This window comes from Nesoenas mayeri (genome assembly GCF_963082525.1).
Source record: "Nesoenas mayeri genome assembly, chromosome: 2".
NCBI lineage: Eukaryota > Metazoa > Chordata > Aves > Columbiformes > Columbidae > Nesoenas > Nesoenas mayeri.
Window position 1 is genome coordinate 52,425,360 of NC_137543.1, and position 13,965 is coordinate 52,439,324.

General features: G+C 44.3%; 1 protein-coding gene across 1 annotated transcript in view; it reads left to right on the forward strand.

The window, feature by feature from the left end:
- The window catches only part of EMILIN2 (elastin microfibril interfacer 2), a gene marked incomplete at both ends in the record, with an annotated part of 33,390 nt that extends 21,475 nt beyond the window's left edge, over window positions 1-11,915 (forward strand). The window contains 4 exons of the mRNA XM_080339039.1: window positions 3,404-3,736; window positions 4,327-4,365; window positions 10,718-10,852; window positions 11,578-11,915. Coding sequence (XP_080195165.1) covers window positions 3,404-3,736; window positions 4,327-4,365; window positions 10,718-10,852; window positions 11,578-11,915 — 845 coding nt within the window. The remainder of the gene's footprint in view (window positions 1-3,403; window positions 3,737-4,326; window positions 4,366-10,717; window positions 10,853-11,577) is intronic.
- Between the last annotated feature and the right edge of the window lie 2,050 nt (window positions 11,916-13,965).

Here is a 13,965-nt window from a genome sequence, read left to right on the forward strand (position 1 = left end):
CAAACAAACAAGCCAGGTTAGTGAAAGATTGTGTTTCAGATACAGACTCAGAGGCCAAACTCGTATTTTGTTGTAGTTTCTGGTGAAGGTAGCGCAGCGTCCTGCTGTTTTCCATACCCACGTTGGTGGCAAGGGCAGGCGGTGGGTCTGCTCCGAGCTCCAGGGGGACCACAAACAATGTGCTCACCCAGGTGATGCAATCCAGCAGCTCTTTGTCCACCTTGAAAGGTCTCGTGGGGCCTTTTGTTGTACTCGCTTCGCTCTCTGCATCTCTGCGGACACGTTTGCTCTTCATGTGGCACAAAATTGAAAGCAATGTTAAAGTTAGTGGCCTCTTTTAACCTGCTGCCTATTCTTATATATTAAACAAGTTTCCCAGGGGTCAGAAGTGTGGTCTTGCAGCCACATACTGTGCTGGGAGTGCAGTTTGGTTACAGTTATTTGACTCAAACTCCGGTTCCTCTGGTAATTGTCTCTGTTGCGGGGTTTCAAAAGCAACAGCTAAATGTTGTCTGCTGAAGTTATGGTCTAAGAACCCGAAGGTTTGTTCTGCATTACAGCATCAGTAAAGGGCAACATAAAATCTTAGTGTCGTAGTGCGAATAAGAGAGTCATATAGTCGGTTCCTCTAGGCTCCCTGTGACCTTGTCCAAAAGGGTGATTGGTAACTTAATTGTCAAATCCCTTTGGCATCTATAAGAAAATTCCAGTCAGATCCTTTGTGGCGTCTTGTGAGTGCAGTGACAGATTCCTTTACTTGCTAGTTTGTTTTACACACTTTGTGTGTTTTGGGGTCTAAGGAGCATGTGGCTGGGGTAGAACAATCCTAGAAACAGCTGCACCCCAAAGATCCAGCAACCTCATCCATCCAGGTCGCTCTTTGTCTTCCTTCCCAGCAAATCGTTTCCGCTTCAATGAAGTAAATTGCAGGTTAAGGCTGAAATGCCATGCCGTGCCGTGCCCACTTCACTGGAGCTTTGTTTTCTCACTGCCATGTGAACTTAAAACATGCGTTATGGAATTCAGTATCAGGACAGGGTGGCTCCGCTGTTGCCATCTTTGTCTAGTGACTTCTTGGTATTTTGTCTTCCTATGCTGCATATTGGTAGAAGAGGCTACAAACTTTTGCAAAGATGAAAGACCAGATCCCTCTCAACCCACACTTATCTGACTTCTGGCATTTTAAGTTGAGGTTTAGGCAGATAATTTTGGATTTAGCTTTATAAAAACATAGTTGGATAATTCTGAATATTGCTGTGTTGATGCTGCATGCCAGGATGCAGTTTGCACAGGTTACAGGATTTGAGCTGTTGATTGTTACTTAAAGGGTTAGAAAAGCAAGCAGACAACTGTATTCATTTTCCCTCTGTCAGCTTAAGTCACTGTCTTAATAAGCTCAGCTCAGGAGACTCAAGAAATGACAAGTATGTGCATCCCAAGGTAACGTATTTTGTCAGTTTGTGATTTGAATAAGGCTAATTTGAAGGTGTAAATCTGTGCCACTGTGGACAGAAGGTGTCTCACTAAGTTAACTCTGTTAAACAATTCACTTTGATACTTTAAGCCATTAAGTATATATATATATATATATATCTATATATACACACATATATATTTATACATATATATATGTAAAATTTTTTAAGCTTGAGATTTTTACGAAGATAATTTTAATTGGAGTAAAGTGAACATTTTACTCCTTAGTCCACTGCTTTGTAGATAGAGTTACTGAGTAAGCTTCAGTCCAGCTTTGTGGTGCACTGTTCGTGTAACTTTCAATTCTCTCAACAGTTAAAGTCAGTCAGCAAAGCTCAGGAAGATTATTTTTTCCTAGCAGGTGTATCTAGCGAAGGAATGCAGGTGGTGCGAGACTCTGACTTCAAACAGGTCTCCCAGTGCCCTGGAAGGCTTATGTGGACTTTATATGAGACTGAGAAGTAGAAACGAGATTCACAGGGATAAAGCGCAGGTGCTGAGTAGTCACGAAACAGCACGTGGGTTGTCGGTGACACTGTGTGGACCCTGACTGGGCATCACGGCCGATACCTGCATGACGTGGCTGTAAGCTCTCGCCCAAAGGCTCAGCGTAAGGTCCTCTTGGGGGTCCCCAGCTGTTCAACAGAGCCAGGGGACGTCTCACACCATGTCTGTTTTTGGGCATAGCGGTTTGGTTTAGCCCTGGCCACTCATAAATTTACCCAGGCTGATTTTGGACTGTGATGCACTGAAGAACTTCATTGTGACCATTGAGACCTTGGAGCCGTGATCTCCACTGTGGAACATGTGGAGCATCTCTGGTGGTGACGAGTTGCACCAGATAAATTTGCAAGGGGATGTTTGTTGATTTCACCAGAAACTCACCTTCATCCCTGCATTTAAGGCTGTGCTTTGGTCTCAAAATGCAACCAAAATAACCAATGCTAATGTTTAATTTAGAATGAAATTCGAATTAATCTGTATAAAAGCTGTCATTGCATCTCCTGAAATCTACACATTTGTAAATTCATGTTCTTAAGGTTGATGTAATTCACCTTCATTTTTAGGAGGACATTGCATCCTTAAATGACATTTAGGACTTCATTTTTATGAATAAGCCATCATTCCTGTATAGGGCTTAAAACTGGACCGGATACACAAATGTAACCATGTCAGTGCTGTTCAGCCCTGATGTCGTATGTGTTGGCTGCCCTTCTGGAAAAGTCTTTTAATGGTATCTCTTCCCTTTAAACAATAAAGGCTTTTCTGGTAGATTATATCCTGGGGTTCTGCCTTCGTTGCCAGAAAATATTAGTAATGGGAGTACTTGGAATTTTAAAACCATTGCTTTTGCAAAGTAGGGAAAAAATTCTTTAAGTCGGTATTCACTTACCCAGTTTTTTTTGCTGTATATGTTTTTCTTTATGGTAGTCACATGAGAACAAGGATGCCTTGTGCTGGGTGTTGTGCGAGTACAGAGTTGAAAGAAGGAGCGATGGGCAGGAGGGTTCTGGAGAACTGAACTCAAGGTGGAGGGAGAGCACGCAATGGAGATGAAGGCAGCGGTGGGAATGGGTTTGATACACACCTGGCTTGTGCTGAAAGCCAAAGCTGGACTAGTGGGTGAACGCTCATGGGTTATTTTGACTGCTGCCTGTCCTGCCTCCAGGCTGCCTGCACCCCTTTCGCTGTGCCACAGAATGGGAAATAGGGGAGTCTGTGGTACTGCGAGAGTGGAATGGAGCTTTTCCAGCACAGGCTTGGGTCTGAGTAGAAAGTTGGCCTCAAATTGAGTCCTGTTTTATTTTAAAGTTTGAGGTTTTTGTTTGTTTGGTTGGTTGGTTGTTTTTTTACAAAAATATGCCATTTTATATGTCACTATAGGCGACTAATTCTACATCTTTCCTCTTCTTTCATCATTTCGAAGGGCGACCAGAAGCACCACGGCAGCCATTGCCACCCAGACCCCCTCTGCAGCCCCAGCCCGGCATCTCCCTGCTGCCATCGCGGCCGAGGGTACAACCCCCACGGCAGAGGATCCCCCTCCAGCCACCGCAGCCCAGACCCCTTCCGCGCCCATCGCTGCCCGGGTCGGCGGCTGCGCCATTTCTGCCCGGGACAACTGGGATCATCGTGGAGACCGGAGAGGCAGGGCCTCCTGGCACCATTCTGATGTCGGGAAGAGGGCGGCTTCGGAGCGTGGATGGTCAGGCTGGTCAAAGCACCATGCCCATTGCTGAAGGGTACGCTGGAGCACCAGGTGAGAGAGACAAACGAATAGTGAATCACTCCTAAGCGCAGTGGATGTGCTAAGTCTTGCTCAAGGGGTGACGCTGAGATCTGTTGTGCTTCACCAGCCACCTTTCAGCCTTTTGTGGGTGCCCCTTAGAGCTGTAGCTGGTGGGAACGGCTTACAGCAGCGACGGTTTGTGAAGGAGTCTTTGCAGCCTCCAACTGTGCTCTAAAGCCTTTTCCTTCACCTACCAAGCTGTGCCTTTGTTCCTTGCAGCACCACAATGAACTGACATGAGGAAGAAATATTTTACAATGAGAGTGGTGAAACACTGTCCCAGGTTGCCCAGAGAGGTGGTAGATGCCCCATCCCTGGAGACATTGAAGGCCAGGCTGGACAGGGCTCTGAGCAACCTGTTGTAGTTGAAGATGTCCCTGCTCATTGCAGGGAGTTGGACTACATGACCTTTGAAGGTTCCTTCCAACTCAAATTATTCTATGATTCTATGGTATGTTGGTGTTCAGTAACAAAGGGTGCTTTTTAGAAGACTGCAGTGATACTTTGTCATAATGTACTCCATTATGTACTATATCACACCTCGTGCTTTTCCTTTGTAGGATATCCAAAGTTATCTCCTCCTACCACGGACTCAAAAGGTAAGGCAGTTTTTTCCTAGAAATTCTTTATACAGGTACTTAATCTTTATTTCAGTCCCTGAAAGTCATGGTTGAGAGAACAAAGTGTTGATTTTTCAGTATTTAAGTTTAGCACTAAGGAAAAATTAACAGATTTTTGCCATACCTAAGCATTAAAACATAATCTACATCCTTTGAAAATATGAGGTTTTTTAGGTTTTGAAAAATAATTAATTTGGGGTTATTCTTACTTTGGTGTTTAAAAACAAACCAAAGGATTTCTGTTTGCTAACAGATGTCACTACTGACCTTTTTTTCTTTTTAAATGAAAAAATATATTTATCTCAGACAATTTTAATATTTCTTTAATGAGGAATTAATAGTGCCAAGACTAAGATGTTGAAGCACTGTTAGTATCTGAGCTAGTGCATGAATTGTTCCCCCTCGTGAGGAAATTTCTGGCTTTGTTAGAATCACAAGGACTCATGTGCCTGACTTCAGTGAAAACAGGAGGGCTCCCACTGACAACCACAGTTTAAAAATGTGCAAAATGCAGTTTTCTTGGTTTTATAATTGTTAATATCAAAGTGCATTTATAGATTTGTATGATAAACAGGTATAAATTTTGTGCGGTACATGCTATTTGGCCTTGATAAATACGTTAATTGGGTGCTGCCTGCCCTACAACCTCATACTCAAGATTTTATCAAATCCTGGGGAATCATATCTGGGATCAAAGTGAATATTCCCATACCCTCTTCAGAAAGAATTATTTAATCTAAATTTGTTTGAGGAAATGGAAGAAATAGATGAAAATAAAACGTAACGGCTTTGTGGCATCTGAAATCCTACCCTTGGACTTAGTTTGATGGCCGTAACAAAATCACACATACACGTCCTGAAGGCTGGTCTGAAGACTGACAAAAAGAGTTCTAAAGAGACCTCTCTGTAATTCTGACATTTATACTTTCTAATTAAAAATCTGACATAGCCTTAAAGCAATCTTTTTGCATTTGAGGATTGTGGTGGTGAGAACAAGCAGCAATAGCTGAGGCTTCTGGAAGAGGATGAGAAGAAATGTTCCTTTTTCTTGATGCCAGTAAAGCCAACATAGATGTCTAGATTTCTGTGATAAACTGATTTCCTGGGGGTTTTCTTCCACTTTGTACAGTCTATTGCCATTTACAGACGGCAGTATTTTAATAAGCTTGTGCTAAAACTGTGTGAAAGAGTAGGTGGATGTTAGAAGTGCTGCAAAGGCAAGATGTGGCAGGCAGCGCACTGCTTGGTGAAACATGTTGTAAGAAACAATATCACCCTGGGATCTGGAGAGAGGTTGGGTTTGACCAGGGGGTTCCTTTTCCTGTTCCATGCCCCTGGGAATGTATGTAAATATAAGATATACCTGCTGATCTGTCCTGTAATTTCCCCCAAATGCTTTGCAAACCCTGAGGTCAGGTAGTCCTAGAAAACAGAGAGCTAAGTGTGGTGCAAATAGAAGATAGACTTGTGTGGATCCAGCATCTGCACCCACTGCGCCTCATCATCAATGGCTGCTCATAAACAGCAAAGAAAGAGCATTCTGGGGCAGAATTCAGCAGTTTGCAGTGTTGTAGAAATTAACAGCTGGGGAAGGGAAGGTTTTTGGCTTATTGGAGGAGCTTAAATAAGGCATCAAGGAATCCTTAATATCTAATTTGTCTAGGGCCGCAGTTTAGGGTGTCTTTGCCAGTCTTCACCCAGTACATTTTTTGGCGCTGAAATTCAGATTTGAAAGATCAGACCTTCTTGTGCTCTAATTCCTAATGTCAGAAGCTAGTATTATTAAATTGGCTTTCTGAGTACTCCCTTTCATGTCTGTTTCTGAATAGCTTCTGTTGTATGAAAGCGCTGCTCAGGAAGAAGCTGAGGGCTCCAGCTCTGTCCTCTGGGGTTAAACCAGCACTTCAGTGCTCTTCTTGAATGCTGAGGCACGATTCACATACTGAAGGATTTCTTGAGTTGTTCAGATTCATTAACTATCTGTTTGCCTGCGTCTTACAATATAATTTTTTAGGCAAAGATCTTTCGGGACTTCGAAGTATGAGGCACGATATTACATATTAGCTCTGTTTTTACAGGCAAGGAGTTTGTGAGGAAGGTGAGCTAAGTGTCGGGACATAAGAGAATCCACCTAATCTCTTTTAATACACAAAGAATTGAACTGATTGTTATTAAAGAAACATCAGCAGCAAATGTTATTGAAGCATGGCAGTTTTACAACTATGAGAACTTTTGTCTGCTGGAGCAAAGAAAATTGCACAGGCAGAAATAATGAATTGGCTGATAGACTGGTCTGGGAACTGATGAGGAAATGCTTGTAACGATCCACAAGTCATACAGCTAGGTAAGGAGAGAGCCAAGGGGAGGATTTGAATGTTCTGATCACCATACAGAGAGGGTCACAGTGAAAAAGATTCAATGAAAGCACAGATTGGTTTCCCCACCCTCGCCCTTGTTGCAGTCTGCAGTGCTGCTTCTGTCCTTAACCAGCAGCTCCAAGGCAGGGTGGTCACTCCTCTCTAAAAGAAACCATGTAATAAAGAACAGCTGAGCTAGGGAGCCCTGCCGCTGTGGGAACGCTGCTGTGCGTATCTGTGCAGGTGAAGGGGCTCATTTTGCTTTGGGCTTTTTAATTCTTCTCAACTTGTCTGATCCTCAGACATCTTAACTTTCTCCGTGTCACTCCGGGCAGCAAGCCTATAGGACATGTTCCAAATTTGAAGGCATGAGGTTTATTGTAATATAAGGTTTATGTTGTTGTAGGTTGTCCTTGATTTGAAGAAAGAGTTTTACTGAATACATAATTACCCTGGCGTGCTTGTGATGGGTTCTGCTGCACGTTTAGCTCTTTCTTTTAATCCCTGGGCAGGGAGCAGTATTCTCAGTAGTACACACCAGTGATCTAGCACGGGGGAAAGCGTGTTTGCTGACTTTGACATAAGGAACGTGTGACCACCTGCAGTTGCACCAGAGCTTGTGTTTTGCTGTTGTTCACGTGAAAGAACGGCACAGTTCACAGGAGCACACTGACGGATGGGCAGGAGATGGTTACTTGTGTAAGGAGTGGTAGGTATGTGCTGGGGCAAACCTTCTCTCGCTGTGATGTGAAAGGTAGGAGTTGTAAGAGCCATTGCTAACACGCAGGAGAAAAGTAGCTGTGTCTTCGTAATGCACCGAGTGAGTTGTCATCCACCTCAGACACGCTGTGGCGTAGCAGAGCAAAACTAATGGGCGCAGCTTCGTCAGGCAGTGGCTCGTGAAATCAGCGTGGCACTGTGCTGTGCTGCATGGACATCCCATGGGCAGAGGGAACCTTCCTGAAAATGAGATGTATTGGGGTAAAACTGAAAGTTAAAAAAGAAAGGCAGGGAGGTGACAAATTGCTTATATTTTTGTCCCATTTGCTTTAACTGAAATGATGCACGCTTCCCTCATTTAGATTGAGTATTGGCCAAGCAGAGGAAATCTGACATACCCTCCTTACTCCTGCCAAATGCAAAGGAGTCAGAAGAGCATGCTGACAATGAATTACATACTTATGGTCTCTCTTCTGTGTAGACTCCTGAAGAGTCCTCATTCCAGTTACTGAGCAATTGTCAGCGGCACCATCACACTGTCATTTGGTTCTCCTTTCATCTTGATAGAAAATGCTTGTGCTGTGCACTGTTTTGTTTTGCTTGATTTTTTTTTTTCTTCTTTTTCCCCTTCTGACCCCCGGGCTCTGTGGGAGGCATGAACTGTGCTGGGAAGTCAAAAGAGCGGTGGAGAACCAGAAATACAACTAGCAGATGGGTGGAAGTAGATGTAACCTAACAAAGACCACCCATGTATCTCTTGTGGGCCCCAGAATGCGTTATACTATTAATAGCTTAGATTACCATGAACATACATACTTGTTCTTGCTCAAATATATATATATCTCAAGTGGAACCTTCTTGAATACATCTGAAGTTCAGTTATTTCCTTCCCCAGAAGCTTTCAAACTGTGGTTAAATATTTTGAGAAACTTTTTGTCTGCCTAGCAGTTGGTGAGAGCCACGCATGTTGTTCCCAGCTTTTAAATGCTCTAAAACTTTTCCTCCTGATTTCTATAATTCCACAACAGTAACTGCTTAAGTGAAAGCAGTTTCCAAGCCTGGACCTTGCCTAGAGAAGCTGAACTTTGGTCTTTGCATGAAGAAGAGTGTTTGCAGGTGGGGACTTGTAAGAGGAGGTTGTTCACCTCTGTAAGGTTCTGCAAAAGCACCACTAAGAGCTGTCGGTAGGACTTGTGAAAGCTGCAAATGGGCAGTTCCAGCTGGGAGCAGGGAGGAGGATAAGAGAAGCACAGACACACTGTGTCTTCCCTGCACCTCCTTATCGAATCATAGAATAGTTTGGGTTGGAAGGTTCCTTCAAAGGTCATCTAGTCCAACCACCCTGCAATGAGAAGGGACATCTCCTGCTAGATCAGGTTGCTCACTAGATTGATCCGCAGATTATTTAGAGGGATTTAAGTTTTATCCTTTGGACAAACACAGATGGTTTGCTAAGCTGGGCTGTGGATCTGAAGCAATTTCAGCAGCAAACTCTAATAGGTATTCTAGCAATTAGTGCAGGAAAACCGTGAAGGAAGCATGGTGACCCAGAGCAGGAGTTGCTCCCTTATCCAGGTGACACCAACCTGAACAGAATTGTAGCTCCTGCAAATGGAGAGGACAGAGGGTCTGGGCAGGCGGCAAGTAGGTTCTGCCATCTGTGCAGCGTGGCTGCAAGGGAGAGAAACCTTTCCAAGTGAGCCAACAAGAACTTAGTTAAGGTGCATTTTCAGTTTATTTGAGTCTCAGGCTAAGCTGAGAATACAAAGCAGAGCTTTCTGTAAGTAGTGTGGTGTTAAGGTGGCAGAGCTGCTTAAGTAAGTAGACTTCCTGCAATTAATTTTGGTCCTTTCAGGTAAACTCATCTTAGCTCACAGGAGCACCTGCAGGCACACTGGCAGGTAGGAGTAATGAAAAAGGGCTTCTGTCTGTTTTCTGAGCGTGAGACAAAATACTGAATAAGGAGATTTCCAAAGATACACGAGGCAGTGGGTTACTAGCCCCTGAGGGAAATCAAGGTTGTTATTTGCCATTTCTGAAGTTGCAGTCATGTCTTGCCTTGGCCTTCCCCTCCCAACACCCCTCCTTTGCCAAGTTATTTAGGAAAAAAAAGCAGAGCATTTGTGTATATCCACATTTTAGGTGAAGTTTTGTCACTCCTCAACTTCTGTTTTTAAGGGGTATAGTCTGTATTGAACATTGGTTACTGATGGGCATCTCATATTGAAAGGAAAAGTAAACATTTATTTTGAGGAAGGCAAAAGAAGGAGCAGGGGCGAAACAGCACAGAGAAGACACAGATCCTAATCTGAACAGGGCAGGACAGAAAGAGCAACTGAGGACAACTTAAGTATATTTGTTGTTGACCTAATTGCCCAGCCAAAGAGCAACAAGAGCTGAGTACTTCTAGCAGTGTTCCCACCCTAGGGGAAATGTTTAGAGGGAAAGGAACTAAGATGGGACTAACAAGTGGTTGGTCAATTAACACTTGCCATTAAGTCAGTCTGTTAAACATAAAAATTTGTCTTAATTATCCAAATTGTACTATGTCTGCTAACAGCAATGTTTAGCTAGTAAGCAGATAGCCACTATGTAGTACCTAAGTGTCTGTTTGATCTGCTGAGAAAAGAAGAAAAATTTGTGGAGTGAAAAGTGCTCCTCAAAGGAGGTGCAAGAGAGCTGTGCCCCAGTGATGGTTCTCTTTGCTTTAATACTAACATGTTACTTCTTGTACCTATTTTCACTACCCTCTGGCAGGGAAGATAGGAGATCTAAGCTGTGCGCAGCTTCTCAGCATAACTGGGAAAGCTGGAATGAGCTTATCACTTGCTGGAATTTACCACGAGCACTTTATCACTCCTGTGGCCGTGGTGATAGGGACAGAGAGCAGAGGTGTCCAAGGGCAGCCTCAATCCTGAAGAAGGTCTGTGGCAGAAGCATTGTTGGATTGAGGGGTGGCAGGATTTCCACTGCCAGCATTTACAAGCCGTGTACCTTTTCCGTAGAAGGAAGAAAAAAAAAAAAGGATGCTGTGGCCAAGGGGGAAATTTTATAGTTTTCAGTAAATTTTATGGTGAGACACCTGGGACCTGTGCCAGCAATACGTATTCTGCTAATTCTGGCATCCATGAAGTGACAGGGATAGTTCAAGTGGAGTAAGATCAGGAACAGAGACGCTGGATTATAAAGCATCACAGAAAAAGGCTGTGTTGTCATCCTGATGTGACTCTGACTCATGTTGTTACCCATTTTAGGACCTGCTGCCGCTGCGCCCTCGCTGGTATCATTTTCTGCTGGACTCACCCAGAAGCCTTTCTCCAGTGACGTTGGTGTGGTTCACTTTAACAAAGTGCTTGTGAATGACGGGGACTATTATAACCCAAATACAGGTAATGCAAAAGAACGGACCCACAGAGATGCCAGATGGGCAGCAGCTTGGGTTACCAGTGGTTGATGCTATCTCAGGCCTTGCTGCCACATTGGACAAGCAAAATAAGTCAATCTAAACCAGACACATCAGGTTAAAAGCTTCCTGTGGTTGTGGCAGATGTGCCCAGCCATACTGAGGCCCAGTTCATCACTGCCTCTGCTCTGCCAGCACAGCTGGTTGTGCTCCACACCCCACCTCTGGCCAGCTGAGCTCGGGGAACAGAGGTGACATTCCTTGCTATCCCGCTTTGCTGCGGCTTGGCCAACTGGGTCACCAGGGGGAGAGGAGGGAGGGAGGCGATGGGTACAGCCTCTCCAATGACGGTAACTGCTGGCTGCCTCCTTCTCAAGCAAAGTGTCATGTCACTTGAGGGTGTCAGGTGTGCCTTCACCTTCTGGGGACAAGCACAATGTGCGGGTGCCTCTCACCTCATCACCTAGCTCTGAGTCAGCCGAGAAGGTTTCCAAATGTGGACAAGACCTGCTGATGTCCTGCAGGACTGGTGGGCTCTGACACAGAAGCAGCAACCCTTTGCCTTCGTGACTGCTGTCATTTGGTCAGCTGCCCAGGCCGACCTTATCACTGTTATCTGTAGGTAGCGATGAGTAACCCACGTCGCTTTACGTTTGTCGTGGTGCTTTTGAGAGCCCAGGTCTCTCCATTTTGAGTAACTCTCTCCTGCAGGCATCTTCACGTCACCCTACGAAGGGCGCTACCTGATCACCGCTGTGCTGGCCCCGGAGAGGGATGAGTACGTGGAAGCGGTGCTGTCCGTCTCCAACGCGAGCGTGGCTCAGCTCCACACGGCCGGGTACAGAAGGGAACTGCTGGAGTACCACAAACCCTACTCGGGGAAACGGACCTGTGGTGGTCCTGGGACCTTCCACCTTGTTCTTCACCTCAAAGCAGGAGATGAAGTGAACGTCGTCGTGACAGGAGGCAAACTGGCCTACACAGACTCTGACGAAATGTACTCCACGTTTAGTGGAGTTCTCCTTTATCCTTCCATTTCTCATGTTTAGGTTTCCCTTGAACAGGAGAGAAGGGTAAGATATTCAGAAGAAATTAAGTGTAATAAAATTCAAAGCTTTAATATATTCAGTTTATATATTTGATTTCAGTGGTGGGTTTATAGTCTATACTGAGACCTGTTCCTTGTCCCCTTTTTTCAGAGGTAGCTACAAAAGACTTGTTTCTGTAGCTAAATTAACTCCTCCCCAAGCTCTTTTTTACCTGTACAAGCAGAACAACTGTTTAAACACCAAATATGTTCTCCATAGATACTTCTCCACTATGCTCTTGCTATTCCCCACTAAATTGCCTTTGCAGTCTTCTCCCTAGTTTATCAAGCTGTCCCTAATGTACCAAAGTTTACATCTTTGCTGAAGTTTACAGCTGTGCTCAGCTATTTTCATGTTTTCAGTAAAGCAGGGGCAAGATAGCGAGATTGTATTGGTCACGGTTGATGACTTCTCGGTCCTTGTGTTATTTAATAATATGTTGGGTCAAGTGCATTCGCGTGAACAATTTGTTCGAAGCAGTTTTTAACCATGGTGGTGCAAAGCCAAACAATAGTCATCTGCATCAGTTTTCTTTTCCCCATTAAGGGCCAAGCGCGGTGCTAAGAGACGAGCGGCTCATTCCAGCCAAGTGGGAGCAGCTGTGCAGGGAGGAACTTGCCTCAGGTTTTCACTGGGCAAATGTGAGTGCAAGGTGCAGTTGTTGCTACTGAAAGATTTAGAACACTTACTTTCAATTGTTGCGGTAAAAAAGGTGATCAGTCAAACCTGGTGGTCTTGTGATTAAAGCTTGCTTCTTGGCATGAATAAAACAGGTTAGAAAATATCGGAATTGTCTGTGCTTAGCTAGAAAAATGGTAATTTTGAAAAGTTAAAAAAAATTTTCCAAAGTTTTTCTCTGGCACTCATATAGTATTTGCATTAACAAGGAAGTCTTATGCTTTTTTTGCATTGTAGAAGACAAATCAGAGGAAAAACTGTTGATACAGGAAAATAGCCTTATTTTAGCCAGTACTGTCAAATGCACAAACCAGCCGTCTGCACTGAGTCTTGGTTGCAACAGCTTCCTGCATCGGTGCTTTTGAGTGAGGTTTAACACTCAGCAGCTGTTTATTTGGATGAAGCAACTTTCTTAGCTTAAACAGATTCGGGGCAGTAGTATTTTATTTCTCATACTAGACACTTCACTTCTCAGTGGAGGTAACAAATGTGTTTTGGCTCTTTAGAGTTAGTGTTTTGTTCCCTTTCATGGCTAAAAGGAAAGAAACCCAGCCGTGCTTTACTGAGAGCAGGACTGTTCAGCTGTCACTTATATATTGTTATATAAACTGATCCTTTTTGCTCTGCATAGAGTTGTATTTATCATAGTGGTTTGTGTGGTATATTTTCCTTCTTAACAACTCCAGAACAGCTGTCCGTAGCCTCAGAACAAAGAATTCCTGTAGGTGAAGGAAGAACTCCCCATGCTGTAAGCAGCACAGTACAGTTTAGCTGAAGCCCTTCCCTTCTGAGGAGGTCAGATGAAGACTTACGCCTTTGTTGCTTAGTTTTGGAATAGATCCTCCCTCATAACTCTGTTTCCAGGCAATGAGATGGGGCCTTCCCACAACAAACTGTCACATCCTGGAAGTTGAGCCGCTTTTGAGAAAAGCGGGTGGAAAAAGCTTTCTTTCCCTGGAGGAACTCTGGGCCAGTCCCTGTGCAGCTCTGGGTTGCACTGGGGGAGTTGTGAGCACGGGAAGGAAATCACGAGTGGAGTTTTGCAGCACCTGGTTTAGGAAGGTCTCTTGGCACCTGATTTTCAGAAATGACGGTGTTAGCGGTAAACAGAAGCAAGGCCTGAGTGTGTTTTGTAGCAGGAAGGCTGTTTCTGGAAGAGCAGTGTTAGTAGCCAAAGATGTACAGTGAACTTGCACTTCACAGCGTGATAAAGGGACCCACCCCGTCTCATTTCCCTGCACTTCTGTCTTGACCTGTGCTGGAGCGTGAGGCCACGCGCTTGTTCAACAGGCACTTAGTTTTCTTCTGTCCTAAATCAACAGCCCCTTTCTGT